Source organism: Thermobia domestica, chromosome 1, assembly GCF_964235325.1.
Source record: "Thermobia domestica chromosome 1, izTheDome1.hap1.1, whole genome shotgun sequence".
In the NCBI taxonomy this organism is placed as follows: domain Eukaryota; kingdom Metazoa; phylum Arthropoda; class Insecta; order Zygentoma; family Lepismatidae; genus Thermobia; species Thermobia domestica.
Window position 1 is genome coordinate 204336735 of NC_137454.1, and position 17453 is coordinate 204354187.

Consider the following 17453-nt stretch of genomic DNA (forward strand, 5'->3'; position numbering starts at 1 on the left):
ATAATAGGTGCCTACCTTATTAGTCATATTTTCTGGAGCTCCTTTCTGCGTCAAGAAGAATTCTTGTTTTGCAGAACCATTTTGTGAATATTTACAGGTCATTTTTCAAGTCTACCTGAACACAAATTACGGCCATCACAAGTTATGTTGACATTCTGTTTCTATCATCTGACCGTAAAGCTTACATAACATCAAACATTCGTTTGACATATGCATTACTGATTGGTGTAGCGAGAATATATTCCATTATTTTGATTATTTTGAACAAGTTTAATGCATCTATTTTTTCGAAAAACACACTCCATGATTTACAACTACTATTGTTGTCCTTCCTTAGGTATTAATATTATTCTCTCTTTCAAAACAGAGAAATCATTGTACAGATGATTTAAATTGAAACTAATTCTAAATTTCATCACCACCTCTATCAAATCACAATGGAAACAGTGTTAATGCACCCAATAATACAACTGCAACAATGAAAATAATTTAAACTTAGCCTTTTGTTACAATGAAATATAATCTTTGTAAATTATTAACAATAACCAAATAGAACATAATACAAGGTATAAACGGCATGCATAAGTAATTATAGAAAATTTAACATTTAAATCCATAAATTTAGAATTAGTTCATTGACCATAAACCTATACAATGTATTTTAAACCCGACAATCCTAGATTATGAGCTAGCCACTAGACCAGCAAGGAGAGATTTTACCTCGCATTTTTTTATCGATCGGATCTTTTATTTATATTTAGTGAAGATCAGAATACGTCAAACTGTAGGTGCTTTTCATGTAATGTGGAATAAGTACATTCAATCATGAAACACATATACTGAAATCTAAAAGTTAAACTGAATTTTCATTTAGAAAAATTAACGAACAGTAACAAGATTGAACAATGTAAACAAATAGACAATACATGGTTACAAACAGTAGATAAAAAATAATTTGGAATAATTACTAACAGGGAAGTACATAAAATTAATTGCATATTATTATAATTTTATGAGATTTAATATAATCAGTATTAATAAAATAGGGAGAATTTGAATTATTTGTAGAACTAAATACGGAAAATAATATCGATCAATTGTGCATAAACCGTTGACCTCAAGAATCCGAAATTCATGGTTATGTTCTTGCGGTTTAATCATGCATTTGTGTGGTTGAGGATTTTCTTTATACTTCCAGTTTCTTCTTATATTTGCTATGTTTCTTGTAAGTTTTAGTCCTTTTCTTTTGTCAATAATACGAGGTCTTCCTCAAATTTAATGTACTAAACAGCTTCACGTTTGTCATTTCTTTAAAGTATATGTAGTACCTTTTCTTGCATTAAGTTCTGCAAACAATTGTGGAAATGCTTATATACCGTGTATATACGAGGGTCGTTCAAGAAAAAGTTTCCCTTATTGTGCGAAAACTTTATTTCTTAAGTTACAGACAAAAATCAAGTTGCACCGAGTAGAGTGGTCCTTTCTCACTTTTCAACATAATCTCCAAAGCGGGACATGCATTTGTCCCATCGTTGCACCAGTTTTTGAAACCCATCTGCAAAAAATTCGGGGTCCAGAGAACGAAGAACGCTTTTCACAGCTGTCTGAACTTCCAAGTCAGTCTGAAAACGTTGTCCCTGCAGCCTGGATTTCAGTTCAGGAAACAAGTGGAAGTCGCTTGGGGCCAAGTCAGTGCTGTAGGGGGTGTGTGATAACCTTTCCCATTTGAATTCGCGAAGTTTATTCTGTGTGAGTACTGCCGAAGGGGACGAGCATTATCTTCCAGCAGAATGACACGGGCAGAAAGGAGTCCGGGAGTGTTTTGCGTTTTTCACTTTGTCCAATGATTGGCAATAACGTGCAGCAGTGACTTTTTCCCTTTACGGCCATTAGCGTGCGCAGGACATTGGGAGTACCACCATATGGAATGTCGTCCGCCCTCCCTTTTCCCTTAAGAAAAGATAGCGTCATTGCACCCGACGCTGCGTCGGCGACGCACGGCACACATGCAGACGGGAAATAATTTACACGTAATTATTTTGTAAACACCTCTTCTTCACAATTATTAAACTACTTATTTGTTTGAAGGTAACTGTAAGAGGTGACACTTGTAGTGAAACACAACTAGGAAAAGTAACTTGACTATACTTAAAATAATTAACTTATTACAAATGTAATGCACTTTTTCTATATTGTTTTCAAATTATTTATTACAATCATAACTGTTATTACAATAAAAAAATGTTCCTATTTTAAATGATTTGTATTGTTTGTATCTCATTAGCACATCGAGTTACTTTATCAGCATATAGAGTTAGTTTGCATAAAGTGGTCACACTTGGTATGTGTAAATTAATTTCACTACAATTCAGAATATTAACTTATTGCAAATGTAATGGAATTTAAAGAATACACTTCTTCTGTATTATTTTCAAATTATGAATTACAATTTTAACTATCATAATAAAACTTTTTCGGAAACATTGTTCTTAATCTAAATCTAATTTAACTGATTTGTATTATTTGTATCATGAAGTACATGTGAAGAATAAGTAACTAAATATTTTACCATCATAAAAAAAAAAAAAAAAAAAAAAAAAAAAAGAAGTTTAGAGTGACATTCCCCTATTAACAGGGACAATATTCTTAAATTCATCAATTATGGCATCTGTGCTTACATTTGCTGCCAGGTTTTGTTCTACAAACGGGATCAGTAGGTGCTCCAGCCGTTCCTGGTGCATTGTGGACTTAAGCTTACATTTAATAATACTCAGTTTGGAAAAGCTTCTTTCACTAGTACAACTAGTTACTGGGTATGTTGCAAACGTACACATTATTTCACTAAAGTTTTCGTAAGTTGATCTTCTTTGAAATTGTGCCTGTCCATTTAGGAACAGTTTTTTTTTTTTTGGGGGGGGGGAGTCAGCATCTCCATCTCTTTTTGTCTTCAAAAGTTTTACCTCCGCTTCCAGCTCCGACGAGTGAACTTCAGAGTGTTTCGATAATAATTGAAAGTCATTACTTTCACACTTGTTCAGTCCCATAAGTTTACCTGTAGCAGAGATTACTCTTTTTGACTCTTGACTGAATCTAAAGTTAAGAGTCTTGATTAAACTGTCCAAAACAGGATAGAATGTAAAAAGTCTCAATTCTTCCTTTTTGCTTTCTACATAAAAAGCAGAATCAAAACGTCAGGTATCCATGTCCTCTAAGAGGACTGACACCTTTTTCTTCTTGGGTTTAGGAATTTCAACATCAAATTTCTCACACATTTCTTTGGTTTTCTTGTAAATTTCTACGAATTCGTCACCACTGTTTCTCATTTCTAAGAAAGCAAGGGCCAGACTCTCAATATTATCCATTGCCTGACGAAGATCCAGATGAGGATTTTACAAGTGTTTGCTCACTTTTACCACTAGCTGAAGAATGGGTTTCATAATTAGCAAACACGCAATAAAATTTGAAAGACTTAACTTGAAACAAACTTTCTTTACCCATTGCTCGGTCTTTGGAGTCAGATCTAGCTTGTGTGCACTCCTCCAGGGCTTTTACGCCAGAATCAAGCTGAGCATGAATGAGTGAAACAGCTTCTGATCGACAGGTCCAGCGAGTGTCTGAAAGAGATTTTAGAGTCTTCAGTTTGGAATTTGTCTGTTTAACAATGTCCTCAAACACCGCGTGTTTCTTTGGACTCCCTTCAATGAAGTTGAAAATAAGCTGGACTACTACAAAGAAGTCAAAAACAAGGGGATTATCTTTGTGACTTGCACAGGCGCTTACTAAGGTAAGGTTAAGGCAATGTGCGTAACAGTGTACGTACATTATGGATGGATTTACTTCTTTACATCTAGCCTGTACCCCAGTAACTTCTCCTGCCCCATCAAAACATACACACACGACATCGACATCTTTCCATAGCACACCAACTCGAGTCAATACATTATCTAATGTTTGAAAATTGTTCCCGCATCACTTGCTTTCAGCCGCTATAAAGATACCAATCTATCAACCGGATGCTCACATCAGATGTCTCATCAGCATTAACCGCCAACCGCTGCCCCCTAATTTCGTCACCTATTGCTTTTAATATCACATTGCTAAAGGATGTTAAGACATCATTTTGAATATGATTGCTGAGGTAAGTGCAGTGTTTAGGAGCATTTTTTAAACAAGTATTAAAAAAGGGTCGTATTTTTTAAAAAAGATTGACAATTTCGAGAAACAGTCCTTTCTCGTCACTATGCTTATTTTCACTGTGACCTCTTAGAGGTTTGCCACCTTTCGCCAACAAACGGACAACATCAATAAGTCTTGACATATACTTATGGTTTTCTAAGCGTTTTTTTTTATTACTATTATGTTTCTTTTGCTTTAAGTTCTACTTCTTTGGCATCATCAAACATCGTTTCAACTAGTTTTCTTTTGAGACAGTTTTACCAACCAATGACGCTCGACACATGGCACTTACTCTTTTCATGTGCTTTAAACCTCTGTTGCTTTATGCCAAGAAGTGAACCCTAACGAACTGAAAGCATCTTGAGTATTCCCCGGGACGTGAAGTGTTTTGTAGAGCGAAAAAACGGCAAGGGAAACAATAAACAGCATCTTCAATAATACTATATTCTAGCCAGTTATGAGTATTGAACCAAGCAGGGTTGAAAGATCTCTTCCTAGCATTTGCTCCTTTTCCTATAGTTTTCACAGGATAGCTTGACAGTAAGAGTTGATATGGTCCACGAGGAATTCTATTCAGTTTTTCTAGTCTTTCTTTTGGTATATCTTGGTAAGGGTCAACAAGCTCAGCCGTTCTCTTTCCAGGTTCAGGCTCGTCTGATTTTGTATTATTTTCTGGTGTCACTGAGTTATTAGGCTTGACACAAACATCTAAAAAAATAAATAAATAAAATAAAATAAAATAAATAAATAAATAAATAAAAAATAAAGGCTATTTTAATTTTTTTTGCATTCCCACGCAATATTGTGAAATCACCAAATTTAATTGACATATTTCTCAAAAATAACTTGTTTAATAAACGAAAGGGAATTTCAGTAAAACTGAACAATGATTTTCTTCGTGTTGGTAGTAGAACCATTTATTCAAAATTTCAATGTAGTACATGCAGTAGTTCACGGATACTCGTGACAAGGATATAAATGGAGAGGGACTCGGAGCGCCCGAAGGGTTACAATCCACCTTAAGCAATTTGTGTTGATTTGTCACCGAGGCCCCAGGAGATTTGGGGGACGGCCCCCGTGTCCCTCCTTAGCCACGGGCTTCAGAGTAACCGATATAATTTTTTCAGATATAAAATAGAACGCAATGTGACCTGTTCCCAATTTTTTCTCTATCCATCCTATTTTTGTGACGCTACTTTTAATCTTTTCAAGTCCGTTGTTCAATAATATGCATAAGCTAGGGCAACTAACTAGTATATTATGCATTTATGCTTATTTTTTTTACATTAGTATATGCTGTTCCATGAATTTTACTTTATTATATAAATGGGTATTACATTTTGTTTCATTTCACTTGTTTTTCATTACATTAGCATTAAAATGTATATGAAACTATTAATTTTTCCTACAAAATAATCACAGTCTTGCCCGTCTTCCAACACAAAGTGAGGAAATAAAAACAATCACCAGCGGAAGGTGCGGAGATGGGAGTAATTCGAACTCCCCACTGTTACTCGTAAAGGCAATTTGCAGTTGATTTCCATTGTTGACAAAATCGTTAACAGAGCAGTCTTTGCTAAGTTTACCTCTCGTGTCGCATTATATTCGCCGCAAAATATTTCGTTTACTTATCTATTTGTGGTTTTAAGTTTCAAAATTCAGGTACGCATTTTTTCGCGTAAAAATACAGTACAAAAGTAGTAATAATTTAAACTTACCTTCAACTGCAAGAAGAGATGTTGACCGCTTACCCGGTGACTTTTCATTACTCACTGTTCGTCTGTTTTATGTCTTTGGGTTAAGTGAGGAAAATAACTTAGTTTTAACTAAGTTAGTTTTTTCATTTTACTGAAAACTATACTATTTACGAGGAACAATTAATGTTATAATGAAACTAGCAAAAGTTAACATCCACAGGATCCGCTTGCATTTGTTTGCTGCTCTACAATTTCCACTCGACTGACTGGCACCGCTCCTTAGCAATAATGGGGTGAGTGAGTAGAGCAAAGGGGGAGGGGAGGGAGATAAGACACCGCGTTGCTTGCGCCACCACACTGCAAGTGAAGGGACAATGGTATCTGACAGTCAATCGTTACACCTTACGAACATAGCGCACACATCTTCTCAGTTTGTAATAATTCTACATAAAAAAAAAAAAAAGTTTGTCTAATGTGGGTGCTATCCTTGCGGCAAAAACTCTGTGAGCACTATTCCTTTGAAATCCCAAAAGACAGTCACAAGCACCTTACCTGCAGATGGTTGGACCTTGAACTTTTTCCTCACAGAAGACGTGGGATGTTTCCACTCCATGGACGTTCGCTTGAATTCTGGTGTAGTGATAAATGAAGCTCTCATCCTGAGTCACAATACGGCTAAGAAAGTGATTGCCTTCATTGTGGTAGCGGGTCAGAGAATCCAGACAGCAGGCCATACGCATGTGACGATGTTGCTCAGTCAGTTGTCGTGGAACCCAACGAGATGCAACTTTCGCATAGCCCAGTCTTTTGTGGATGATTTTGTCCGCAGTCCCGACAGAAATGTTCAACTCCGCGGCTGCTTCATGAACCTTGATTCTTCGGTTGGACAACACAAATGCATTGACTTTGTCAACCAATGTCACGTCACTAACTAGAGACGGGTCACCGGGCCTATCTTCGTCGAATATGCTTGTTCGTCCTTCAGAAAACACTTTGCACCACTTTCGCATCATTTGCACCGATATTACAGTCTCCATAAACAACCACCAGCTTACTTTGGATGTCGATAGAGGCAAGACCATTTGCCCACTCATACCGGATCACAGCACGAATCTCTTCTTTACTCCACACTGCCAACACACTTTGTTCCGCCATAACTCGTTACTCCTTATGACCAGAGCACGTTTCTCACTGGATGCCTCCTGCTAAATCAAGCGTCGCGCATGCGCGGTACACCACACGAACACTGCATTGTGTGGTACATGTAGAGGAAGGATGGCGGATCACATTTCTACCGTCATTTCAATTATACTAATCGTACTTTCTGCAAGAAAAAATAGAGAAACTTTTTTCTTGAACAACACCGACAACGTTTGGGAGGTGATTCCTGACACGAAGATAAGACAAAAAGTATAGACCAACCTGGGTGCACAAATGCTTCCTTTCGGAGTTATAAGCTGCCGAAAATATGAAAAAATGAAATTTAGAGGCCCATAGTACCAAAACTATGGGACCTACCGTAGCAGGTCAAAACTTCACTCAGGAACTATTATGTGCCCTATCCAAATATTTATGTTTCAGAGTTCTAAGGTACTCACGCAACAATTTTTATAGAGGGAGTTTGGCTACGGGCATGTAATTTGAAGTACTCACCCACTATCTCTATAAAAATTGTTGTGAAAGTACCATAGAATTCTGAAACATGGATATTTGGATAGAGCACATACAAGTTCCTAAACAAAGTCTTGACCCGACTACGGAAAGTCCCATAGTTTTGAAGCTATGGGCCTTTAAAGTTCATTTTTTCATGTTTTCGGCAGCCTGTAACTCCCAAAGGAAGCATTTGTGCACCCAGGTTGGTTTATAGTTTTTGTCAAAAAAAAAAACTCTCTTCCAATGTATCGAAACGCCGCCCACGAAGGCATGATATTTGCAATGTATCTGCAATGTCAAACAACCACATTTTTATGTCTTCGTGAATCATCACATCAACGTCAAAGACATTCCTGTCGGTGATGGATGTTGCTGGTCTGCCACTTCTGTCATCATCTGTTAAAGTCCTTCTACCAGTTGCGACACTCTCTCCATAGGCCTTCACCAATTTCTGACCCTTGGCACATAAAAAAAAAAAAGGTATTATTCAAGTCGATGCGCCATCCTTTAAATTGATCTAGGTAACTGACAAGTTGACGTAGAAAGCTGTAATAGCCGTCAGACTTCCCTCATCTTGGTATCTGAAAAAGTAAAAAAGTACCTACAGAAAAACGTTGGATGTTAGAGACAAATTCAACTTTTTTCTGTACATCTTTGTATATATCAGATAGTTCGTATACTTTGATTGGTTGGAGGAATATGTGTGGAGCTTATAACTCTTATGTGATTATTTCAGATTATGTTGAAGAGGTCTATAACAAACTGGAAGCAGGATCCAAGTACAGTAATTATACTGTTTATCATAAAAGTAAGATTCCAAAGAGATGGCATTACAGGAACAACAAACGAGTGGGTCCCATTTTAGTGGTGGCTGATCAGGGATATGCATTTGATGACCTATATAATCAAATAGATTTTCTTAATAAGAAGTTCAATAGAACACGTAAGTATGAATTTCCGTTTCCTTCTCAAAATAAATAAGAATTATAATAAACATTAATTTTTATTGTTAAAATAATTTTAAAATTCAATAATAATAATAATAATATAACTAGTTTCCTGATAATTGAAGAAAGAGGTGAAACTGGCGGAATGTGTAAGAAATGGCATTCTCTTATTCTGGATCCAAAAGCAATCAAAAGCTCCACTTGCTCATCATGTAGCGGAGTAACATGGTAAGTTTTCGGCGACAGCCAGAGGAAACTATAGATGGTACAACTTCAAATTTACTTGAAAATTCTCAAAGTAAATTAATTTAACTTTCCATATTGTGGGGGTTCTTCTGTACAAAGGCTTATAATATTGTTACGGTACCCGCATTATACTCAGTAGTTATTCCGGGAAGATACTTTACTGAAGAGTTTTCTTTGTTATAAGTAGAGCCCGGATTTCCATGCACAATCAAACCCCGAGATATGCATGCAAATATGCACGAAAAATATAAAAAATATGCACTAAAATATTCATTAAAAATTTTAACATATACACTGAAATATACACTAAGAGAATAAAAATTTCAATTTCTTATCTTAATCACTTGTGTTGCTTGAATTATATTGTCTTTCTTAGGTTTTCTTCTTAAACCCTCTGCGTTTATCAGTGAGAAACGTTTTGTATATCGAAAAGTACCTTTCTACGTCACGAGAAGTCACGTAGAATGTGGACTCACTGGTGAATGTGAAAAACACCAAATGTCTTCCTGTGTTAGGTCCTCTTCCAATTCCATGTTTTCACCAATAAGTATCTTTTCAATGTCACAGATCGTTTTGAACCCGGGATTTCTGCCTAATACTTTGCAAAGTGTATCTGACGCTATTTTCGCAACACCGTGAGTTCACTGGACGAAGTCTGCGATAATTTGCCTAACAAGGAGAGTGAATGCTGTAATACATTGTTACGGGATTCCAACTGTCTGATAATTTTGGGTATTCTCGAGAAGTGGTTGTGTTTCCACTTGTAGAGAAACATTTTTTTGATACTTAAATAGCGGCTGTATCATCGAGATTTAGTAGGTCTACAACTGTCTTCACTTGATTTATTTGCAAAACACTACACACCTAGCGACGAACCCAATCGTTTAAAACTAGTAGTGGAGGCAGCAGAACATTTTTCGCAACTTCGAGAAAGATACGTACGTGCGATGGAGCTTTCGCCAATACTTTCATTATATTTGGTACAAGTGCGTCTACTTCCCGATATTGGCATCTGATTGTTTCTGCTACGCGATGAAGACCGTGTGCAAGGCAAGTTAGGTGGATTAATTTAGGATACAACACTTTATTCTAATATTCTATACATGTTATTCTACATCTGCGTTTACAAAGTAATTCAGTTCATTTTAAATATAACCTATTTTCTTGTGATATACAATGAAATATGCTAGTATGTAGGAATAAAATTCGGAAATATGCAGTATCCTCCAAGGTTTACGAAATATGCATGCACATTGAAATTTACACAAAATATGCACTTATATGCACTACCATATGCGTCTCAAATGAACCTTTACAAGTCCATAGGAAAGAAAAAAATACTTTCCATACGTTTCTGCATATTACTATAAACATGCATTTCACATATAAATCCGGGCTGTAGTTATAAGCTCTGAAGATGCTTAAGCAGTCTTTCGTCTCTAAATCTTTTGTGTATCAGTAAACGTAGTTTGTTTAATATTTCGGATGAAAATCATCGGTTTTTATTATAAGGAATGGTGGAGATTAGAATCTGTTTAAAGAATCTGTATCGAAAGAACAGTTATAATTGGGTTGATAAGGGTCCTCGTAATCTTGCATCAGTTCACTTTACTCGATAGAACGGACATGTGGTCATTTGAATCGAACCCTCATTAATTCCTTAAATACAATGGGTAAAGATCCTTACTGCCAGGCGTGTTTACTTCTTCACAACAATGATTAAGCCTTATGGACTTCTTTCAGCTCTTATCTTTAAAGGTAAGCAATATTCAACGGAAGCACTATATTCTTATGGGTTAGTGAGGACTCATCTCTGGTGCAAGGGCTTTCTAGTTCAATTCCAGACCATGAGAATTTGTAGTAGACAACATCGAGTCCGTGGATTTTGTAGGGATTCTCCCGTTTCTTCATATATTATAATTTCTCCATGTCTTTCATACTCTTTTACTTTCCTTAATTACTCAATTTCCTTTAGTCTACAGGACATAAACGTGGACACAGACTCTTATGGATTCAGTGAGGGACACGGTGGCTTAGTGGTAGAGTGACAACTCTGGTGCAAGGGGTTCTATCCCAGACCATGTGAGTTTGTAGTAAACAGCATCGTAAATTAGAAATGTCATTTTTCATATTGCAAAAAAAGCAAATTAGGGTGGTATCAATTTGTGTCAAATGTGTGATGTCAGCCGTGTTCCAGGTAGTTGAGTAGTTACTCTGAGATTTCAGTGATGAATACTGTACATAATATGATTTGGAGTGGGAGAATCTGAAATTTAGGAAACCAGTAAAACAACTCAAGTTACCCCGTAGCCGTAGATGTACAGGATTTAATGTGTTCAGCAAATGTGAGGTTCCCATGAAAGATAACACCTAAGTCTTTTTAAGATTATCCTCGTTTGATGGCTGTGGGAGATTAAATTATTTTTCTAACGAAATGGACAGATAAGAGCATTTGGTAGGAGTTAAGCGTAAGTTCCAAGTTGAATACCAGTGACGGAGAACAGAAATATCGTGGGGAAGTCATCACAGGAATTAATTATGATTCTCAAGAGCTTGTATTCATCAACAGAGAGCAGGTGTTAGTTGCAAAGGAGGGAAAATGAGAAGGAAATTAATCTATGCATAGAAAACTCCAAAACTCTTGAAGGACCTTGGAAAGCATGGCATGTTAACAGGAATGTAATCTTTTTTATGTCTTTAAAAAAGAGATAGAGTTCCAAGTAATTTTCTGTATTCATTAATATTGATGATCGGGTGCGGTGGCTGTTGATAGGATAGTAATTATTACTACTAAGAGGTATTTCAATCTCTGTAATATGCCAATAAATTCTATTTATTATACCTTCCATAAACTTTAACCACAGACTGATCGTCAGTCCTCTTTATTTTCATTAATTTACCAACATATGTCATAATTTTCCGTAAATCTCATTATATATTCTGAATTATACCTAGAAGTCACTTGTATATCAGACTTACAGCCCTTTCCAATTAGTATTATATCCAAGTCATAACATTATCATTTATCCAATCTAACTCTCTGTGTTCTTTAAACACATCAACCACGTGACACTAACGTATCATCTTATTCGCCAACCTCAATTAAAACATCCACAATAACAGTAATGGAAATTTTTTCCACTACTTTATTGTTGATAGGAAATTCTGTAGGCAAAAGGTCTTAGGTAGGACGAGAAGAAAGTAGGAGGATGAAATTAAACAGGATCGGATTGAATTTGAGAAAAATGATTCCCTCAGCTGGCTTTTGCTTTATAGCGTTGAACCTGTGGATTTCTTAACTTATAGTGTTAGTTGATTATATAATACGTTATCGTCATAACAAACTTAAGTGTAATACCCTTTCAGTACGATGTATGTTTTTCTTTCTTTCAGCTTCTACTTCCAATGTGTATGGAGTTCACGGCTATGACAATGAACAGAGTAACATGCACCCCTTCTTCATTGCCGTTGGACCTCACATTAAAGATGATTATGTAATTCAGCCTTTCAACTCAGTTGACTTGTATCCTCTGTTTTGTAAACTTCTGAATGTACCTGTTCCACCTGTTAACGGGTCTTTGAATAATATTAAAGACATGCTTAAGGCATATAAAAGCTACAATCCTTTCGTTGTGATAGGTGAGTAAAATTGTAGTTGAATTCTACATATACTGATAAACATAAGAATAGTATGAACAAGTGGAAAATTTTGAATTAATAAGAATTTCTGTTAGATTGATTCATAAGTGAATGCTATTTTGTTCTCGTGTAAACTTTTCACACTACTGAAAAAGTAATTGTATGTTTGCTATTCTTTATTATGATTGATTGAAGACGTTCTATACGAAACATTGTGTTAGATTAAATGTGTTCAGTATTTCAAAGCAGAAGAGTGTAAAGGGTTAAGTAATTTCAATTAAACTCAAAATCGCTCTCTAGTGTAAATTTAACGGAAATATACGAAATTACCGAGACTGCTCAAAATATTTTTATATGTAGAGATGGTTCTTATACAGAAACGAAACGCAGAAAATTTTGCAGTCTTTAAAGATAAGAGTGTTGTCTTTAATACACTATTCACTGGATGATCATTTGATTGTAACGAAATCATTAAGCTGTTTAGTCATATTACAGGGTGGCGACAAACCTGGAAAACCGCTAAAAGTCAGGGAAAACGAACAAATACTCCTCTCCAAAGCGAACATTTGTCTTTTGAGACATCTTTTCCAAATTATTATTATTATTATTATTATTATTATTATTATTATTATTATTATTATTATTATTATCATTTTATATTGGTCATTCCGCTCCAATAAATTTATTCTCTTTAAAATTCATTAATGTAAATAGTGCAGTTTATACTTTGTAAGTAGCAACTAAATTAATGTACATATCACGACACAAACTCTTTAAACCAGAGTATCTTAAAACAGTGAGAAATTGACGTGGAAATTTCTTAAATTGGGCTATTCTATGATTACAAACAAACACTAATAAGAGTTACACTGTGTATATTCATGTAATATATATCCCCAAAATTCAGCATTTCAAATACGAAGTTGTTCTTTGCCATTACACTGTAAAACACAAATTTGTCCTTTGCTTAAAAATATGTTTTTCTAGTGTATTTTTTTAAGCAAAACATGAATTTGCGATTAGTTTCTTCGTATCACGTTTGGTTTTCCGGAAGAGTACTATCTTTATACATTACGTTTATTACGTAAGAAACAATTGGAATTCGTAGAATTCGAAAGAAACAACTAAATTCATTTCTCTCCAGCGCTTCATAAGAGTGATGTCGCTATCTGTTTAGCATTTTGTTACATAACAATCACTGTACTGGCACCACTGACGAACAGACGCTGCTATTTGTTTTGTGTTATGCAATATAAAGGTTGTGCTTTGCAATTGCAAGAGTTTGTAAAGTTTTAACGTTTGTGTTGGGTTACTGCCAGTGAGGTGTGTCTGAAGAGGAGACTGTATTCGTCCGTCCGTCAATGTAAGAATAACCCAAATTTATTTTGTTATATATGCAGTGAACTGGCGTTGACGAGTCAAAGAAGTAGCCTTACTCCTGTTGTCAAAAAAACATATGAACTGTATTTTGAATGCCGAGTAGGTGATCAAGATTAGAGATAGGTCCCACATACAATGTCAGGAACTTGCGAAACTCGATGCAAGGAAAGCGGAGTGGGCTAAAATTTTCCATACCAAAGGTTTGGAGAGAGTTGAGACACGTCAATGACTGTTACTTTTGTTTGACAGATGTAAAGGGCTTCTCTTCAAAATCAAATCCAATATCACATCCAATATCCTAATTTGGACTCAGAATGCTCCTAGTGCCCCATAATGAAGAGCTACATGGGCCGGATGCTCCCGAAAATTGTACATTTGATGTAGAAGAAGTAAGTTTAGGCAACGAGGACGTCGGCTTCGAGTCACCACTTCACTCAAGTAACTTCTCGTCACACAAGAAGAGTTGAGGGGAACGGTTCCACGAAGACATTGCAACCTTTGTGAAGCGGTTCAATGAACGATCGGACAGCAGTATATTTACTGAATATTGCTGATCTATCATCAGAGAGATTCCTTAAGATAATTACAAGAGAAAAAGATCACAGTTGTCATTTACGTAGAAATTGATATAGACTTTTGTATGTGTAAAATGCTTGTCCTGTGTCTGTGTAATAAAATGTCATGTGATTTTACACTATAAATGATACGTATTAGGAGAAAACTGCCTTCACATATCGAATTAGCACTTCTAACTTAAGTCACCTGTTTTCCACTAAAGGACAGAACATGACCTCAAATTTATTGTAATGTTATTAATTCTCATATCAAGGGTGGTCGTACATCAATGACGGAAAATTTGGGAGATGAATCTACAGGCAAAAACAAGCAAAAAGTGTCAGATGAACATTAGGTGAATGCAGCTTCCTTTGGACGCTAGAGGCATCTGAAATGTCACCTTCCAAGGCGGCAGTTTGCAATATCGGAGAACGGAGAGAGATAGGAATGTCGGCTCAAAAGATTATCAAAGGAAACCCCATCTGAAGAATCCAATTATGCATAAGTGATGGCGAAACAATGGCGGCGCCAGGGGGCACAAAGAAAGTGAATGAAACGCGGAGAAGAGTAAACAATTTACACTGACAAACTGTAGGAGGGGATGTTACATGAAACATGGAGCAACAGATGTTAATGAACATAGGCAACAATGCCTACCCTCTAGGGACATTATGGGGGCGCAATGTAGGAATACAGTATCTTTGTAACGGAGAGAAATAGGAATGTCGGGTCAAAATATATCAAAGGAAACCCGATCCCAAAAATCCAATTATGCTTAAATGATGGCGAAACAGTGGCGGCGCAAGGGGGTACAAAGAAAGTGAATGAAACGCGGATAAAAGTTGAAGTTGGTGAAAACGTAACTACTTGAAAGCAATCGGGAGACAAGGAATACAACTCTAGGTGTACTGTATAGCTAGGTGGAACAGGGGAGCGTGCGGAGCGTCCGGTTGTAGAGCTAGCCATAGGCAGTAGTGAAAGCGTGGGTAATGAGAGCATTTGCATTGAAGGTGCAGAGGACAGTGCACAGTTCATTCGTAGTAAATGGGGCAATCACAGTAACAGCACAAGCGTGTTAGTGCTAAACTCTACAGGTACAGCAGTATGATTTACTTTGTATTATGTGAAACAGTGTTGATGTTGACAAGCGTGGGGCAGACAGGTGCTGTGTGTAATGCACCACGATGAATAGGGTAGTATACGCTAACGCCGAAATGGCAGATATGCATTTGAAGTACGGTGTAGCGTAAGGTAAAGAGGAAGAAGCACGCAGATTATACGCGAAACGCTACCTAGAGCGACAAATTTTAGGACTGGGGATGTTCATTCGCGTTCGTCAGCGATTGCGGGACATTGGGTCATTCCTCCCCAAAAGAGACATTCCGAGGCGACGACGCGTTCGAACTCTCGCACTGTAAGAGAGGGTACTCCGACATATGACCCGGAGCCCGAGTATTAGTACCCGACGAATAGCAAAGCAGGAACACGTTTCGGATCCAACTCGTGCTAAACATCTTGCATAGTAATAATTTTACAGCATACCACGTACAAAGAACGCATGCGTTATACTATGATGACTATGAAACCCGACGACGGTCCTGTCGTTGGTTATACTGCCGCTGCCATGCATCACCAGCCTTTCTAGCATAGGTGTTGTTCTCGAATGAGGCATTATTCACATTGGATGGCATTACAAATGTCCACAATGGCCATCGATGGGCACCCAACAACCCACATGCAGTTGTAGAGACGAATAATCAACAGCATTTCCAATTGCATGTGCGGGCTGGTATTATTGTCGACACTCCTTACCACAGCGATTGAACTCAATATCGTACCTCCAGTTTCTGACCCAGGTCCTACCTATTCTGCTTGAATATGTGCCACTGAGGCATGACAGTGTGTGTGTGGTTTATGCATGATGGCGCCCCTACCCATTCATATCACACCATTCGTGCATATCTGAACGAAACATTTCCATACAGATGGATAGATCGTGGTGCCAGACGAGCATGCCTCCCCCGTTTACCCGACCTGTGTACCATGAGTTTCTGAAACCAGGTGAAACAGGGAATACCGTTCACTGTTGATCAATTTGAACCATGCATTGATCGAAAAGCGCCCAGATTGGGCTACAAGACACAAAAAAGTTATTTTTCAGGAAGGCAGCGTCTCATCACACACATTGACGTCAGACACACCATTCCTACACGTGGCTGGGAAATCTTGGTCCATCCATCGTATTCACCAGACTTGACCCCTTCGGACTACTACTTGATTTCATCAATTTCTCATGTTGTGTTACCAGCAACACTTCAACAATTAACAAAGATTTCGAAAAATGAGTTACTGACTGGATCACCTTAAGATATGGACGATTTTTGTGGGAAGTCATCCATAATTTGAAGGACAGATGGGCAAAATGCATAGCTAGCGATGACGCATACTTTGAACGAAGGATTTGTTATCTCTCTCCCAAGATGCAATTGTTTTCTTTAAGAAAACGTTAGAATTATTAACTGGCACGCATCTTATATTAAAATATGTATATATTAGGTAGGTGCGAATGAAATGCATAATTTCTAAAGTCTAAAAGATGAGAACTACAATACCTGGTTATTCAGTATAGTCACTGTCTGCAACCACACACTTATGTCATCACTCAGCTAATGATTGGATTTCGTGGTTAAAGTATTCTGGATTCGGCGATGCGAAGAAATCCTCAACCGCACATTGCACCATCTAATCCTCAGAGAAGGTCTTCCCTTCCAAGAATTGATGGAGATATCGAAAGAGGTGGTAGTCAGTGGGAGACATATCGGGGGAGTACGATGGATGAGAAAGGGTTTCATACTATTCATGAGGAGCTTTCACTGTCCTTTGCGCGACATGTGGCAAGTATGGTAGTGCAACGTGAGACACCATGTCTGTTGGCCTTTACTGAGTATTTATGGACAAGTTTGCGTTACATTTCATGAATTTCAGCTTTGTAATGATTTGTATTGATGGTTTCACCTCGCCTGAGAAAGACATGATGGATTACACCATACCGCCAACAACACCTTTTTTAAATTTAGAAAACCATCCTGGACTTTGATCACGACCCAATCATTGTCTGACCGTTTACGATTGTCGTAGCAGATCCATTTTTCATCTGAAG

The 17453-nt window shown here is 37.1% G+C and overlaps 1 protein-coding gene across 1 annotated transcript in view; it reads left to right on the forward strand.

Annotated features, from left to right (window-relative positions):
* Positions 1 to 17453, forward strand: part of LOC145693109 (bis(5'-adenosyl)-triphosphatase enpp4-like) — a 48847-nt gene that overhangs the window by 12843 nt on the left and 18551 nt on the right. The window contains exons 3-4 of the mRNA XM_081768819.1: positions 8263 to 8469; positions 12113 to 12358. Coding sequence (XP_081624945.1) covers positions 8263 to 8469; positions 12113 to 12358 — 453 coding nt within the window. The remainder of the gene's footprint in view (positions 1 to 8262; positions 8470 to 12112; positions 12359 to 17453) is intronic.